Genomic DNA, 16,191 nt, shown 5'->3' on the forward strand with positions numbered 1-16,191 from the left:
ATCCCCATGGTAGATAGATTAGACCTAGACCTACCTAAGCACCAAAGATGACATCCAGAAAAATGTGTTGTGTATGATAAACAAGACGCACAAAATCGGTTACTCACGTTACGAAAATGTAACCGTGGAATTGCCCAGATGGATATAGACTTTGTGGGGGGGGGGGGGGGGGATTAGCTTGTGACTTAAGACCGGATGACTTGAGAGGATTTGACTACCGTACAACTATGCATGCTATTACCACAAAACTTTCTTTACCACAAAATAGTTACTGAATCTAAGAAGTTTTCATTTTGTCAAGTAAGACGTCCATGCGTTAAGTAAACAAGTAAATTGATGAATAGCCCTGAATCGTAATGATGTCACACTTTGTTTACATGTGCGCTTTCCTATGGGAGCCAGGTGTGGACGAGATCCACCAAACTCCCCAAAGAAAGCGCACATGTAAACAAAGCGTGACGTCATTATGTTACAAGTCTACTCTTTAGCCAGATTAACAAAAAACTGAATTAATGACACCATTATATTTTTTTGGGGAGGGGGGGAGGGAGGGGGTGTTTCTGGAACTTGCGAAGAAAACATTGACAGTTCTTGGAATCACAATGTATCTCAAGTTGAAATCATCAGGAAGTGTTGATATAAAATATTTAAACAGTTACAGTGATCTTTCTGCAAGTAGAATATATGCTTTCATTTTTAGATGTAGCTGTGTGTATGAGTATCTTGAGCAATTTGAATAGCCTAAATTTGATGCTGCAAATCAAACTACATTCAATTTGGTCAAGTATAATGTTTTCACTCACTCTCAAATTCCTGTAATGCCCTACATGTAGTTCACAAAACTTTAAAAATTTCACAAAAAAGATAAATACATTCCTCACCCATGGGCGTCGCAAGGGGGGGGGGGGGGGGGCGCTTGCCCCCCCCCCCCCCCCCCGGAAAAGCCACAAAAAAAAGGAAAAAAAAAAGAAAAGAAAAAGACGCGCGAAGTCATAGTGGTGTAAATTTAATGAGTTGGGGGGGGGGCAAAATGTCCCTGCCCCCGTCTAAAATTGAGAAATCGAGAATTTGTTCAGAAATACAAGAATTTTTTGGGAAAAATATGTTTTGCCCCCCTTTAGGAAAAATCCTGGCGACGCCCATGTCCACACCTCATTCTAAATTTGTGATGCGATCAAGCTAAATGAGTTGTTTGTTGTCGGGAACTTTCATTTGGAGATTCAGGCCAAAATAGGGCCACTTCATCACATCACTTCATCACATCTCTTGGTGTTCCGAATTCCATAATTTTTGAACTAAAGATGGTATCAGCATGCAGTTTTCACATCAGTAATGCTGAGATTGTGCTCTTTTCAAAACTGTAAAAAAAAAATTTTTAAATTGACCAGGGTCAGCAAACGACTCATTTAGCTTGATCGCATCACATTTGTCCCTTTGTGGACACAGCAAAGAAATGGTACACACGGTGCAGACCAAGTGATTTTTGTTCATACACTCTTTAACTTTGTAATGCAATTCAGGATCATGGCATATGGAAACTTAAGACATTTTATATTGAAAACTGCAGGCTGTGGTCATTTCTTGTTATTATAGAAAACACTGTAGTTTATATAAGTCTAGGGCAAGTGTGGCTGAAAGGGAAAGCAATCTGCAGTGAATCATGTATAATGCTCCCAACTTCTGACTACGTGTACTTAATACATGTACATGTACATGAATTAGCCATGTACTAGTCTATGTTATCACAGGCAATGATCTTTGCACTTTTTATTAGTTTTGTCACTTCGTGTACATATTTATTTATTGCATTGCTTCTTTATCATGGGTACAGAGTGTAAAAGGATCTGGAAATTATGCAGTATTTTTGCATTGTACATTTATGAATCATGTTTGAATATCCAAAATTGAGTTTGTACATTTTAACTGATCCAAAATGTGAAAAATAAAATAAAGTGAAAGCCTTTGAATGCTTCGTTTTTCTCATCAATACATGTATCTTTCTAGATCCCCCCCCCCCAAAAAAATCATCATTTATATATCCAAAGTATATAATAACAAGACCAATTAATAACAATACTACTACTTTAAACCTTGTACTTGACATTAATTTGGGTTCAAAACTTCCTGACAATAGATTTTTTTCTATTCCTTTTTCTGTGTGTGTGTGGGGGGTATGAATTATGGTCGGCAATAGCACAGACCCACTGATTGTGCCCAACAACTTCACGATAAAACAATCCAAGAAACTTATCATGTGAGAGAATAGGAGAATTGCTGCACTAAGTACCCCGTGAAATTATTGCCTCTGGCTTGCTGTCATTTAACATGTACAGGGTGTCCTGAAAATAACGGTGCATGTAAACCCCGCCATTTTCGCCAATTTACAACCGGAATTTACAGCAAATGTCTACACGATCTTCAAGGTTACAGATTTAGCTTGAGAATACTGTTTGTTTAATTAAGATTGCTTTCCCACAGATTTCGTCATACATTCACGACACCCCAGACTTCCTACGCAAGCTTGAAGGAATCAAGGACCAGATTCCCAGCACAGCCATCATTGGGACTTTCGACGTCTCATCTCTGTACACCAACATCCCACATGAGGAGGGTGTTCGTGCTTGCTCCTTGGCTCTGGCCAAGGCAGGACACACGACTCCTCCCACAGTGATGTTGGCACCCTCATGAGACTTATACTAACGAAGAACATTTTTCCTTCCTTGGTGAACACTATCTACAGGTACACGGCACTGCAATGGGCACTCGCATGGCCCCGTCGATGGCTTGCCTCTTCATGGGCGACCTCGAAGAACGCATTCTTGCCTCGGCCCCATGTCGCCCTTGGATCTGGTGGAGATATATTGATGATGTTTTTTCATCTGGACCAGTGATGAGGACAGTCTCTTGACCTTCACTAACCACATCAATTCCTTCCACAGAACCATCAAATTCACATCGGAGTTCTCGGCTCACCAAACCCACTTTCTGGATGTCACCGTCCGCAAGCAAGGCAACTCACTAACCACTGACCTGTATTCCAAACCCACAGACACCCACCAGTACCTCCACTCCTCCAGCTGTCACCCCAGGCACTGCAAAACTGGCATAGCATTTAGCCAGGCACTCAGACTCAGAAGAATTTGTTCTAATGATTCCGATTTCTCCCGCCATACACAGATACTGAGGAACAACTTGGTGGCCAGGGGTCACAGCTCTCGCCAAGTTCATCGTGCCATTGCCAGAGCTAAAGCTATCCCCAGAAATCTAGCTCTCACGGGAAAGGCCCCTGATGCCATGGCCAAACCCATGATTCCCTTGGTTACCACGTTTCACCCCAATCTCCCTCCCCTTCGCAAAATCACTAATGACAATCATCATATCCTCCATACTTCAGATCGCCTTGCCCGCGCCATCCCCAACGGCCCCACATTGGCTTACAGGCGTCCTCGAAATCTACAGGACTTGATTGTTCGAGCTGAAGTCCCTTCCTTAGATGCATCCCCTCCCACCCAGCATGGTACTTTCAAGTGCAGTTCCAGATGTGTTGTCTGCCAGATTCATATCCAGGAGTCTGACTCCTTTTCTGGCCACTCTTCTGTCACTACCCACAGAACCATTGGTAACATCACTTGTAACACCTCTAATGTCATATATCTCATTTCTTGCAGGGTCTGTGGAGTGCAGTATGTAGGTGAGACTAAGAATACGCTCAAGAAGCGTTTCTATGCCCACCGGTCAACGGTCAACACCAAGAAACTAGACACCCCTGTTGGTCATCACTTCAACCTGCCTAACCACTCCATTTCTGATATGATTTTGCAGGGCATTGAATCTCTTGGCCATCGCAAGGACTCAGTTCGCCTCAGCAGAGAGAAAGTGTGGATGAATCGTCTTCGAACTATTCAACCACATGGTCTCAACATCCAACTTGGAAATGATTAATCCTTTTCTTCCTCCATTGTCTTCTGTTACAGATAATCCACCTGGTCTTCCTTGTTTGTGTTTACCCATCTTCCCCCATCTTTCATCCCTTTCCACCTCAATACTGTCCCCCCCCCCCCACATCATCCCTTCACTCTCACACTCTATTGTCCGTTCCCACTCCCTGTGACCTTTGATCCTTCCCTTTTCTGGTCCCTCCCCTGTTTACACAAGACCCCTTGTGGTTTGCCATCTCCCTTTGTTTCTTTGTTCTCTCATCCACCCTCCCCTGCATCTTTCCACACCTTTCACACCTAATCCTCCTTTTGTGTTTCTTCTTTCAGCCCTGCATGTTTGTGTGCACCCCCATGTTAATGTATGTACCTCTGTCATTTCTGTTTTAGCCTCTGAAGAACTTGCTAAGTTCGCAACGTCAGGCCACATTAATTTTAAGATTTATATATTTCAGGTCCACCCAGTCAGTAAGCAGTTTGCAGCAGTTTTACTTTTTTTCATGTTTTAAGATTGCTTTTGTTAATCCAGAGATATTTTCGAATAACCGCAAAGCCAAAAAAACCATTTTGTGCCACTTTTAGGAAGCGAGTGCTTCAAAGATCAGACAATGCCAGTATGTCTCTTTTGATAAGATTATCCCTTAAGTGTAAAACAAATATTTCATTCACACGACAATATAGGGTTTTGTTCTTATGTTGAAACACTTTAATAGTACAGACAGGTTCACTTCTTTAAAACTTCAATGAAAGAGTTCAATTAAATATATTAAATAAATATTGCACACTCTGCTTAAAATGTTAAAATCACTGACAGTAAAGTGATTTGGTTTTAGACTAGGACTATACTGATTTTAACTGCTTCACAGAAAGTGGCCCAAAATGGGTTTCTTGGCTTTGCCGTTATTCAAACATATCTTTGGATTTACAAAAGCAATCTCAATGAAACAAACGGTATTCTCAAGCTAAATCTATTACCTTGAAGATGGTGTAAAATTTTGGTTGTAAATTAGCAAAAATGGAGGGGTTTACATGCACCATTTTTTCAGGACGCTCTGAAGAAGACATCAAGGGGATTTCCAACGATCAGTCATGTGACGAAGGGTGCTACTGTACTGACGAAATCATATTTTGTAATCAAGAGGTTGTGCATAGTTTTCACTGTTGTCTCAACTGAGCTGAAATTTCAACAGGTTTGGTTCTGAACATTCTTTGGATTTTGAGTGTAATTATTTTTTTTAAACAAACAACATGCATGAAAAGCAAACGATTCTATATGCCTTTAAACGGAAGTCTACTGAGCCTGCAGAAAGAAATTGGAAAAAAGTGCAAGATAGTTCCACTTTTGGAATTGTAGATACTGTTTTATTCTTCAAAGCTCTGTCGCACAATACACAATGTAAATTACAAATTAAGTTTGTGTTTTCTCTGAATTGCACGGACAGCTACAAGCAAATGCTTTCAAACCTGGATAAGATTTCTCTTAATAACAACAGCAACTTGAAGTGAAAAAAAAATACCCCCACAACACAAATGGGCATATCAAAGGTTAACTTACGAGCGCACCATTTATATGAATTACAATTATGCTTAATCCTCAATAAACAACCAATTCATTCTACTAATGGATAACAACTTTTCGAAAAGGCAGTTCTTTTTATTATTAATTAATTTTGCTACAGTACATATATGTTGCAATATCCCCTACTAGATGGATTTTTTTATTACTTTGAATTTCATTACAGCAATTTTTGTTATAAATATTTATTTTTTTATGTCAGTAGGCCTAATTGTAACTATTTCATTTTGGAACTTTTTTAGTAATTGTTTTCGTGGCTAAAGAGCTCAACTGCCTGATCAAGTCTCACAACACAGAAGTACCTTATGTCACATAAAGACCAGATAATAATGTTGGTTGCTTAAAACCAGAAATTATCTTTACATATTAAAAGTCTCTGAAATGACAATATAGAGAAAAGAAAATTGTTAATACAAATCTATTGAAGGCTGTATTTGCAACTTAGCAGGACAAAGGTGCTATGAGGACAAAGGGTACATGTTTTCAAACAAGCAAACATTTTATGCTTGCCCAACCTAAACATTTACTGACACAATGTTTGGGGGTATTTAAAGAATACTACTAAAGAGCATTTGTGGGAAATTTACAATTAACTCTTCTGGACTGAAATGAACGGCTGAAGAAAAAAAACGAATTTGATTTTGACGTTATATTTGTAATCGAGTTAAATTCACCCGGATTAGAAATCTATACGGACAACGACCAAAAAAAATTACTTTGACATCCAATTTTACATGTAATACAGTGTTTTAAAACTTATTTATCTTTTTCACAATATAACAGGCTCTAAGGCCTGATGATCTTTATTTTAACTAATTATGCAAACACACGCAGAAAGAAGAAAACAAGTTTAAGTCTGAGGCAACTGCTTGGCAACTGTTCTGAGAAATGATGAAATATGTTAAAAAAGAAAATACTGTTAATACTCTTTTTTGGCTATTACACAACAGTTTTTTTTCACAAGCCATAAACCACAACCTGAATGCCGCTGCTTTCAATACTAGAACTCAAAGTAGGCATGTGCATACAACAGTTTTGGGCAACATGGATAAACATGTAAGATAAATATCAAGTATATAATGTTCCTGGTGTTATTGAGACAATATTCATTTTTCATTCGTTTCTCTTAAAAATTTTGGGCAAAAAAACTACATTTCCACTTTTTTTCAGCAGTTGGGATGTGAAGGATGCACATTATTCCACTTTCATAATGAGGGCGCTATGCACAATTTGTGTGTCTAAGAGTTCAATACACTGTTTAAATTAGAATTATATGTTGCTTCAAATGCGTATCCCTTTTCGTGTACATTTTTGTACATTTTCCACGATCAAAAATCACTTGTCTTTAGCCAGGATAAGTTCGCAATTTCAGCAGTTTTGTAAGCTTAGGTTAGGGCAGCTTTTCTCAAGCATTCTATAATTGAGATGATATTCGCAAAGCTGGGGCAAGTTTGCAATTTTTTTGTCTTTTTTTTTAGCAACATGTAATGTAAAAGCTTTTCTTAATGTGTTCTGTGACTGAAGGCAACCTTTCTCAATTTGGGACAAGTTGATTATTTAAGCACGTTTCATAAGGTGGGGGGGGGGAGTGGAAGGTTACAGCATACGTAAGCTGCATTGACCATACAGAAGTTGCAATGACATTTTTGTCAATTTGTATCTGGGGGTAGGGGATGTTAATGTAGTAGGCTATGTAACTGACAAATAGAAAGCTCACAAAATCAGCTCGTTTTACCCTAGCACACCCTTCGAAATACATGCCTTCAATTTTTATCTCTTATTTTGTTTTTATTCTGTTAAGTAACTGTGATGTCTGAACCAGAATAAGTGTGTCAAATCACACATGAAATAAAAAAAAGGGAATCACATTCTTATTTTGGGTATTTTTTTTTCAGTGAAGTACACACTGCCATATGTCGCTTGATGTTATCGCCTCAGGTTCAGTAGAGGGCGCTTTGGCCAAATTTAAGACGCCCCCGATTTTCACGGAATGGCAAAGTTGCTGATTAAGTCAGCCCTCCATTGTCAAGCAAAAAAGTGAAAATCTACGTCATAACAGCCCCCATCGCACAAAACTCCAACGCCAACAATATTCCTTTGAACACAAACTGTTGGCACATGCTTGTCACTGTACAAACTCTCAAAGCTCCAACGGTAAAACCACGGCCCCCCCCCCCCCCCCAAAAGAAGACAGCTCTCATTTATACACTTTCTTATTTATACATTTTTATAACTACTTCCTCTAGGAGGAACTTGACAATACAAACCAAACTTGAAGAAACCCCCGAAAAACGAGGGGGAAAAAAAAGAAAAAAGAAACACGCTTTGAGCATGATGACACAAGTAATACAACACACAAATTTTTTTTTTCTTTTTAAATGCTCATTATTTTCTCCTGTAAATTTACATCATATATCTGTACTTAGTGGCAGCTGCAGAAATGTTCTAGGCACAGATGAAAGCTTAATTAGGCCGTTAAAAAAAAACATCCGGGAAGTCAATTAAATAAGATTTGATTGGGGTCACATTTTTTTAAAGGTACTAAATTTTTTCATTTTTGTACACGATGCAGTCATACAAGTAAGTTCTAAAAGTCCTAAATCATTCCACTTCAAAAAACATCCGAAACCACCTTAATTTTCCTTTTCAAACAATTATTCAACTAGAGTTGACCATAAAAACCACTTGAAGGTGTACTTATTTTATTAGTTTGGGCATTATCAAAAGAAAACATCCTCCTTGATCAGGTTAACTGGTCACAAACAAGTTTTTGCACGGCCGTATGCACGGACAGAAATTAAAGCTCACGATGATGTATTACTTCTAACGACAGAAAACATGCACGTACAGTACAGGTGTGCATGTATGTACCTTTTTCCCACTACATGTACATAGATGTAATATTAACGTTGTGGTATATCTGGTGGGTTAGATTGTGTGTCTTTTTGGATTTTGGGGGCATTTTTCCTTGAGATTGATTGCTTTCAGCAGTTATTTTAGAGGTGAGTTCTGTTATGTAAATTTAAAACAATGAATGCACAAGGTACGTGTATACTCATGCGTGCCCCTGTTGAACAAAAGCACACATCCAAGATGGCTGCCAGGCAAATGGTCTATTGTCCTCTATAACAGCCTAGTTGTTGTTTTTTATTGTTTTTTATTTTATTTTTTTTAAACACAAATACAAAAGGCTGCATAACATTTGCTGGTAAAGCAGGCATTTTTTGGTAATCCCAATAAACCTTAACCTTGAACCCCCAGCCCCCCCCCCCCCCCCCCAAATATATTAAGAGGAAGGAATAGCACTATGTTCTTAGCTTTAGGGTACCCAGAACATTGCGGTATTGAAACTCCACTAAGATACCCCAGAGAATTTGTAGTGGGAAAAGGTACATGTACATGTATGATGCACATATTCACCAGTAATCACTTAAAGTTCAAGAGAGGTATGAACAACAACACTTAATGAACAATTTAGTAACTGTTCTGCCCAAAACCACCCGAACACTCTACGGGGGCTTCTATGCAACTGGATTCAAATTCAACGAATTGGCGTTTGAAAGCATAAATTTACATGACTGGTTGTTCAGATTGTAAACTGTTCCTGTATGACTACTGAATGTTGCATCAGTCCAACACTTGATGCTAAACGACCGGCCACATTACAACCTACATGTAAAGTGAATAGCGTGACCCCAGACATGATTAAAATTACAACCGTGACCGCTTTAAAAATCACACGACCTTAACGAACACATTGATCTTATAAAAAATGACAGACACAAAATATCGGCTAATTGTCACAAACAAGAATACACTCGGCGCTTCAAAACCTGCACACAAATCTGTCCAATTCTGCTTTTCAATCGTTAATAAAGGAAGCTTTCTACTGAATTTATAATACATCGTTTCAAGACAGAAAAAACGTTGCTTTACAAAAATCATCCGCCAACGCTCTCATAAAAAATTCACGTATCTAAAATAAAACATTCTGTAATATATTTACCGATATACAACCTTTTTTTTTTTTTGTAAACATCTTTCAATCCTCAACGTCAGGCACAATTTGAACACTTTTATTGTGGTTTTTTTACAATCTCATTCCTGTGGCCAATTTGGTGAAACTTCCGAACACACAAAACAAATTCTGACAAACACGACGAAAGAACTGCGTGCGATTCAAGTCTTGCGCAATGTTGTGAAGTTTCACAAAATGTGGCCGCAATGCTTCGGAAGCCCTCTTCGCGCAATCACTAAACACACATTTATGTGTTTTATTACTAATTATTTGCATTATTCTTTACAACGTACCACACATGGTACATGCACGATTCCTACACAATCTCACAGTTTTCCTACACCTTTCCCAAAGTATTTTCAAGGACTTTTCTTAAATTTTTTTCTTGATTCCTCCCAGAATCATAAGAAGCGCATCATTTTACCTTGGACTTTTCCAAACCATTTTTACAAACTTTCAAGAACTATCTTGAACATCTTCAACTTTCCAGGGGACACTCCCACAGTAAATATTGTATAAATCGCCATTTCTTGTTCCAAACTACGACAATGACAGAGCAACAGATATCTATTCTTCTGAATGTTGACATTCACTAACAGTTCACGTAAAAATCAGAAACATTTGGTACAGTTTCTTTTCTAAGTCAAAGTTCCACAGAGGTAAAAGTTCTGAACTTAGAAGTTAACGAGATGTTGATAGAACATCACTACTTCACATAGCATTAAATATTCACTGATTTTGAGGACATGAATAATACAATTTCTGTATATATATACTGACTCAGAATTAAACAACATTATCAAGTAAACTCAAATTTAGATTTAGTAATACAATTTAGGCTCAGAAAAGAGAAATTTCTGTACACGAAATAAATTACATGACATTTGATACTCTTATTGGATACAATAAGCTGTGAATTTTAACTCATGAGTTTTAGAGACAACTTTGAAATTTTAAAGGAAGAGGGAGGATTTTAAATCTATAGTTTCTCTCACAATTGATGCTTTAAAATCCACGTGTTTAAAACACTCAGAATTTTAGTTTTCAATTTAATATTGGATTCATTATAACTCCCACAAAAATTCTGTATTTTCACCTCTGATATACAACACATCTGGAGTGGTCAGTTGCTTAAAAAAATAGACGTTTTTTAGCCCAAAAGCTTGCAGTCTAAACATACTTCTTGCAAGGCTCAAAAGACAAGATTGCACAACACAAATATTTTCAAATGAGTTAAACATTCTATGAAGCTATTCTTTCATTTCCTAGATTAGCCTGTTTGTTGTTTATAACGACTGTGGCTGGGATATTCATTCAGTTCTAACGAATAGGAAACAACCAGACCTACAATGTACATGTACTTTAAATGGACCGGTTCAAGGTCTTGGGTAAGGCTAGTTCATCAAATGAACATATTCTCTACAGCTTTGCGATTAGCACACAAAAGCCAGTAAGTAAGACTGTTCAATTCACTACACTACAGCAATGTTCCTTCAAAGGTAGAGTAGATCTTTGAAATTTTAGCTCTGTGAAGGCTGTTTATTCCGAGAAAAAGTATTCTTGGATCTCGATTTCAATTCAAAAGTTGCCGAGTCGTATTTTGAATTGCGCCTGAAACCAGCATCCAGGACACGTTCTCATTTAGCCAATTGCAACCGCGCGCATGTGTGCATCATGTCAACGCTTGCGCGCACCCATTCACGGATTTACAAACCAATTACTAACAGGAATTTCCAAAAATGTGTCACTTGACACATCTTTGGAAATGACCTTCTTTTATTGTTTTCTTCAAAATGACAGCATGCCAGAAGGAATAATTTCACAGGGAGTTTAGTGCCATTACTATCTTTAAACCAAGTAAGCTTTTTAACAAAATTCTGGTCAGTTACTTTTGGACAGCTGCAAATGATCTACCTTTAACTTTCAAGGTAGGATAAATCAAAGACCATTGCAGTCTGAATTCATGCATCAAGATACATTAAGAATGAGCAGACCTTTCAACAAACTTATTATTGCATTTCTCCTCTTCTTTTTTTAACGCATATTTGCCCTGAATGAGGCTAAATGCCACTAGGTACAGGGCTACAAGACAAATGAAAAGAGTAGGTACTCAAGAAAACTGAAGATACAATTCAACATTCCTGAATTTAGGAAGTACATTCAGTTTACGAGTTCCTCCACTGTCATTTTTTTCTCAATCAAGATTGTCTTAATTCAGGCATGCAACTGGGAAGTCACACAAAAAAGAGGAAATTGAAGTCTTTCCAAGACTTTGTACAGTGTTTTTCTATTTTGAATGGCTCACATGGGAAGTAAAAAAAAGAGGAAATCAGCTGATCTGAGAAAAAGTTGCATGCCTGTTAATTACATTTCAATGACATAAAAAAGAGTTTACTTTTAAGCCATGTTAGTCTACTTGTACAGTACATGCAATCTTTGGCTGGGTTTTGAAAAGCGTGACTTGTATTGCTGTGTACACCTGCATGTACATAGAATATTCATTGTTCCAAACCTTTAAAAAAATTCCCTTTTTTTTTAGTGTTTTGGAAAGGTCAACTTTTTTATTTCAGAAGTAACTGACTCAGAGTGGGATGCTTGGACAATAAAATGTCGTTGGCTTTCCGGTCAAAGCAGCTAAATATAGACAGTTTATTAGTCATCTGGTCTGCTTTTGTCTGTCATTTTTATCTTCGCATCACTGTATTTGGTGGCTGATCGAACCCAATTCCTTCTTTTTTTTTTAAATTAAAATTAAAATACATGTATAAACCATATTTTAGACCTGAAATGTCTGCCTTTAGCATTGTTTACATTAATTTATGAAAACCTTTATTTATTATTTTATAACCTTTTTCGCTACACAATCTTGATGTGCCAAATCAAAGACTTAAAATGATGTGTCTCCATGACAAATTTGGGATTTGTGGCTCTTAATGAAAATGACAATCTTCTGTTTGCTTAACGATTTGTCAGATTGACTACACACTCGCAGATGTTTTAAGTAAAATAACTTTTCCAACCTTCCAAAAGAAAATTCCTGAAATATTTACTTGCTTCATTGTGGGAAGTCAAGTTAATCTTGTACAAAGAATTACTGCACCTAAAAACCCTGGTATTCAAATCATAAGAAAAATGACGGCCAATGAAAAGTATAAGTATGGCAAGGTCAAACATTGTTAAAGCTGCTTACATTGTTCCATTTTAAAGTAATGGACATCTTCATTAATGACTATCACTAACTTTAAGTTACGTTGCTTCTCAAAAAAATATTTTCAAGATATTTATAAAGTTTTTTCTTACTTGAAGTTGCTCTCATGTAATATTTTTAGACTGCCATTTTTCTAGCAATAGACATTATTCACTTTTGAATGAGACATCCAACAAAAAAATCCATCAACTTTTTTAATGAAATAGTTAATTCACAAATTTCGAAATTAATTCAGGTGCCTCTTTTGGTATGTTATGGTCGCAAACGCATCCAAAAAATAAAAGCTCCTTTCAGAGATTAGCCTTTTCTGTTTTAATGTTATGTACAAATTGAAACTCTGCAGGATTTCAAGCAGACCCAGATCAAAATGTAGAACAGTAGGATCAACATTTTCAACAACAACAAAAACAGGACAAAACTAGGACTGTGGATGACAAAATCAGGAAAGACGTAGGACTTTTGTGGGTTTTCAGGAGTAGTTTTCATTGATACTCACCCACGTCCACAGCATCATAAGTCTCATTTGGCATGCTCTGTACTCACAACATTTGTGCTCCATCCTCAACTAAGCTCTTGGAAGTACAGTTGCAGTACTCCTGCACCCAAAACCCTTCCTGTGCCCAAGCCCTTCATTGTGTGATTTACATACGAGTGTGTAACACTGTCATGAAAAATATTCAATGAGATTTCATTTTTCGGAGTTGTGGGACAAAAAGTAGGAAAAAGTATGAATTTCAAGAAAAAAGTAGGAAAAGTAGGAATAGTTGAAAGCCTGAAGTTTGTCAAAAAGCACTGGAACTTTGATGGAGATTTGTATTAAGCATTTTAACTGCTATCAAAATTTGTTAATTGATTTTTCTCAACCCGTTGCTTGTCTTTGGCAGAATATCAGGCCGAAAACCCGAAACAGACAGAAAAATGTTAGAAGGTTCCACTTAAAAAAGAACAGGCTAATCTCTTTAAAAAAGGAAAAACGTTTATACACTCTTCAGCTGCATGCAGAAAACTATTGACTAAAATGTATCAGCTGCCTACTACTGCATATTTCTGTAAACATCTAAAAAAAAAAAAAATAAGTAACACGATGAGTTCACCAAGAATTTATCCAATACCAGCAAGTCTTCACAAGAATGACATCATTTTTTTGGGTGTAGTTCACATGGAAAATATTCATTTGAAAGGTCAAACATTCTGACAGAATTCAAACCCCTTTTTGGGTTTATGTCTCACGTTAGATTGGTCAATACAAAAACAAGAGATAAAAAAAAAAAATTGTATTTAATTTCTCTGATTTGATTGAAATGCATTTCATGCTTTTAAAAAAATGACTGCTTTTTCCTTCTCAGAATTTATCAATAATTAAAAACGGTGGGAAAAATTTTAAAAAGAGAAAATACAGGGAACTAAAATTAAAATTTGCCAGGCCTTCCCACAGAAGGTGCAATTTCATGTTTTACTAATGGCCATCCTACGCACAATTCTATTGAACCATTAAAATTCAACTTACAAAATATACATGTATCATAATGAATTTTTATGAAACGTTTTTGGTAGCATCGAAAAACTCAGCAAATTATTAGCTATAAACAGCCATTTTAAAATGGAATGTTTACGACATAGTAATATCCACAGATGTACAACTAGAAAATTCATTTCAGGATATTTTTCCTGAAAGTTACATTAAATGTCTAAGCAGGAAAAAAAAGGGGGACATTTTTATAATACCTTTTTATATATCAGATTTTGACAAAAAAATTAATTTAAGCCAGGCAGGAGCACACTGCATAAATGCACAGACAAAAAAATTCATCTTAAAAATTCAAATTTTTTGAAAGCATTATTTTACATCAGTAAGGAAAATACTACATACATGTACACCCCTGCACTTTTTTTTTATCTGAATGACTCAACATTTCGGTCGCTTTCAACTTGGCCAAATAAATCGACTCTTTGGTAAACATATCTCGTGAGGATGGCAATAACAGGGCGAAAAAATAAAACACACTATTGCAGTGCGCTGATCAAGTCATACACAAGCATACTATGGATTGACGCCTGTACATCTCAAAACGTGACCAGATGTGACCAAATCTTACAAAACACCTTTTTTTTTGTTTACAACTTCAAAAAAGAATATCTAAATATTTTAAAACTGAAATCCATTATCTCAGCGTCAGGCTTTGAAAAAATTTGAACTTTTGTGCAAGCCGCAAGTAAGGGCAAGCGTGTAACAATCAGAGCGTACGTGTATGCTTGCTTTGTTCAGATCTGGTCACAAATGCAACATTTCAGTATCAATACAAACCCGTTTTTCATTTTCATCATTTTTTTTTTCTTTTTGTATCTTGACAGTAATCCTGCATTACTCTCGTCTTGGCCGCCTCCTTAGACTGCCATAGTCCTCATACTCGCTGATAGAGCGTGGCCGCTTACTGACGTGTACCTGCGACTGAGCAGTCAGCTGTAGTTGGATGGCGGCCATGTTGAGTTTCCCCGAGCTGGTCAGGATCTCCCTCAGCGCCAACATCTTGGCACTGTACAGCATAATGTGAGCCACAGGTGGCCGGCAGACCGGCAAACCCAAACTGTCGCTGCTAGAGTTCAGACTGTCCGGATCGTCTTCCAATTCCTTGCCTTCCTCGTCTTCCGACATCTGCGATTTCCACCGCCGGCTGAAGGCCATCTCTGCGGGACTCTCAGCCTTCATGACCGACTCCATGGTCATGCCGGGGAAAGCGCTGCCGTTGCTCCTCGTGCTCAAGAAGTCGTTGAAGTCCGTCTCCGAGTTCAGCATGGTGTCGCTGCAAGACGCATCCACAAACGGTGTGGCAGCACTCGCCGTGTCTACGCCCTTGGCGTCAGTTCTTCCCTGGCCATCTGTGCCCAAGGACAGTCCAGTCTTCTTTTGTCTGCTGCCTTTGACGACGATATTCTGGTTGAAGTCCTCCCTTTTCTTAACACCAGCTTCTTCTTCTTTGGCCTCTTTCTTGACTTCCGTCTCTTCCTCCTTGACTTCATTCTTGGCCTCCCTCCCATCCTCATCGTTTCCGTTTTCCCCCTGCCCTTCCTCCTCCAAGTGAAACCTACAAGACCTACCTGATTCCACTTCAACCAATTCCCGGATGTCGGCTGAGAATCGGGTCAATGAGGCAATGAAGCGCTTGGCCCAGGTGATGTGTAGGACCGGAGTGGTGCTTCCCTCCTCCCACAGACAGATGCCATCGTAGAAACGCAGAAAGTCGCCGTAGCATTCGGGATCATTGATGACTTTCATAGGTGCCTCGGCACCGCCAGCAGAGCCAGTCTTGACGATGTAAGGAATCAAATCATTGGCAATCTCCATGAACTCTTTGTAGACTTCCTCATCCTCCCTGTTGTAGTTATACCTAGGAAAGAAAAGGGAACATGGTGCATTTTCAATACAGAATGAACTTACAAACACAAGAACTGTTGG

At 37.9% G+C, this 16,191-nt stretch overlaps 1 protein-coding gene across 1 annotated transcript in view; it reads right to left on the bottom strand.

The window, feature by feature from the left end:
- Positions 1-13,433: 13,433 nt before the first annotated feature.
- The window catches only part of LOC119746005 (menin-like), a 28,471-nt gene continuing 25,713 nt past the window's right edge, over positions 13,434-16,191 (bottom strand). Inside the window, exon 6 of the mRNA XM_038222756.1 lies at positions 13,434-16,123. Coding sequence (XP_038078684.1) covers positions 15,100-16,123 — 1,024 coding nt within the window. The 3' untranslated portion in view covers positions 13,434-15,099. The remainder of the gene's footprint in view (positions 16,124-16,191) is intronic.

Source organism: Patiria miniata, unplaced genomic scaffold (assembly GCF_015706575.1).
Source record: "Patiria miniata isolate m_02_andy unplaced genomic scaffold, ASM1570657v1 HiC_scaffold_7, whole genome shotgun sequence".
Taxonomy (NCBI): Eukaryota; Metazoa; Echinodermata; class Asteroidea; order Valvatida; family Asterinidae; genus Patiria; species Patiria miniata.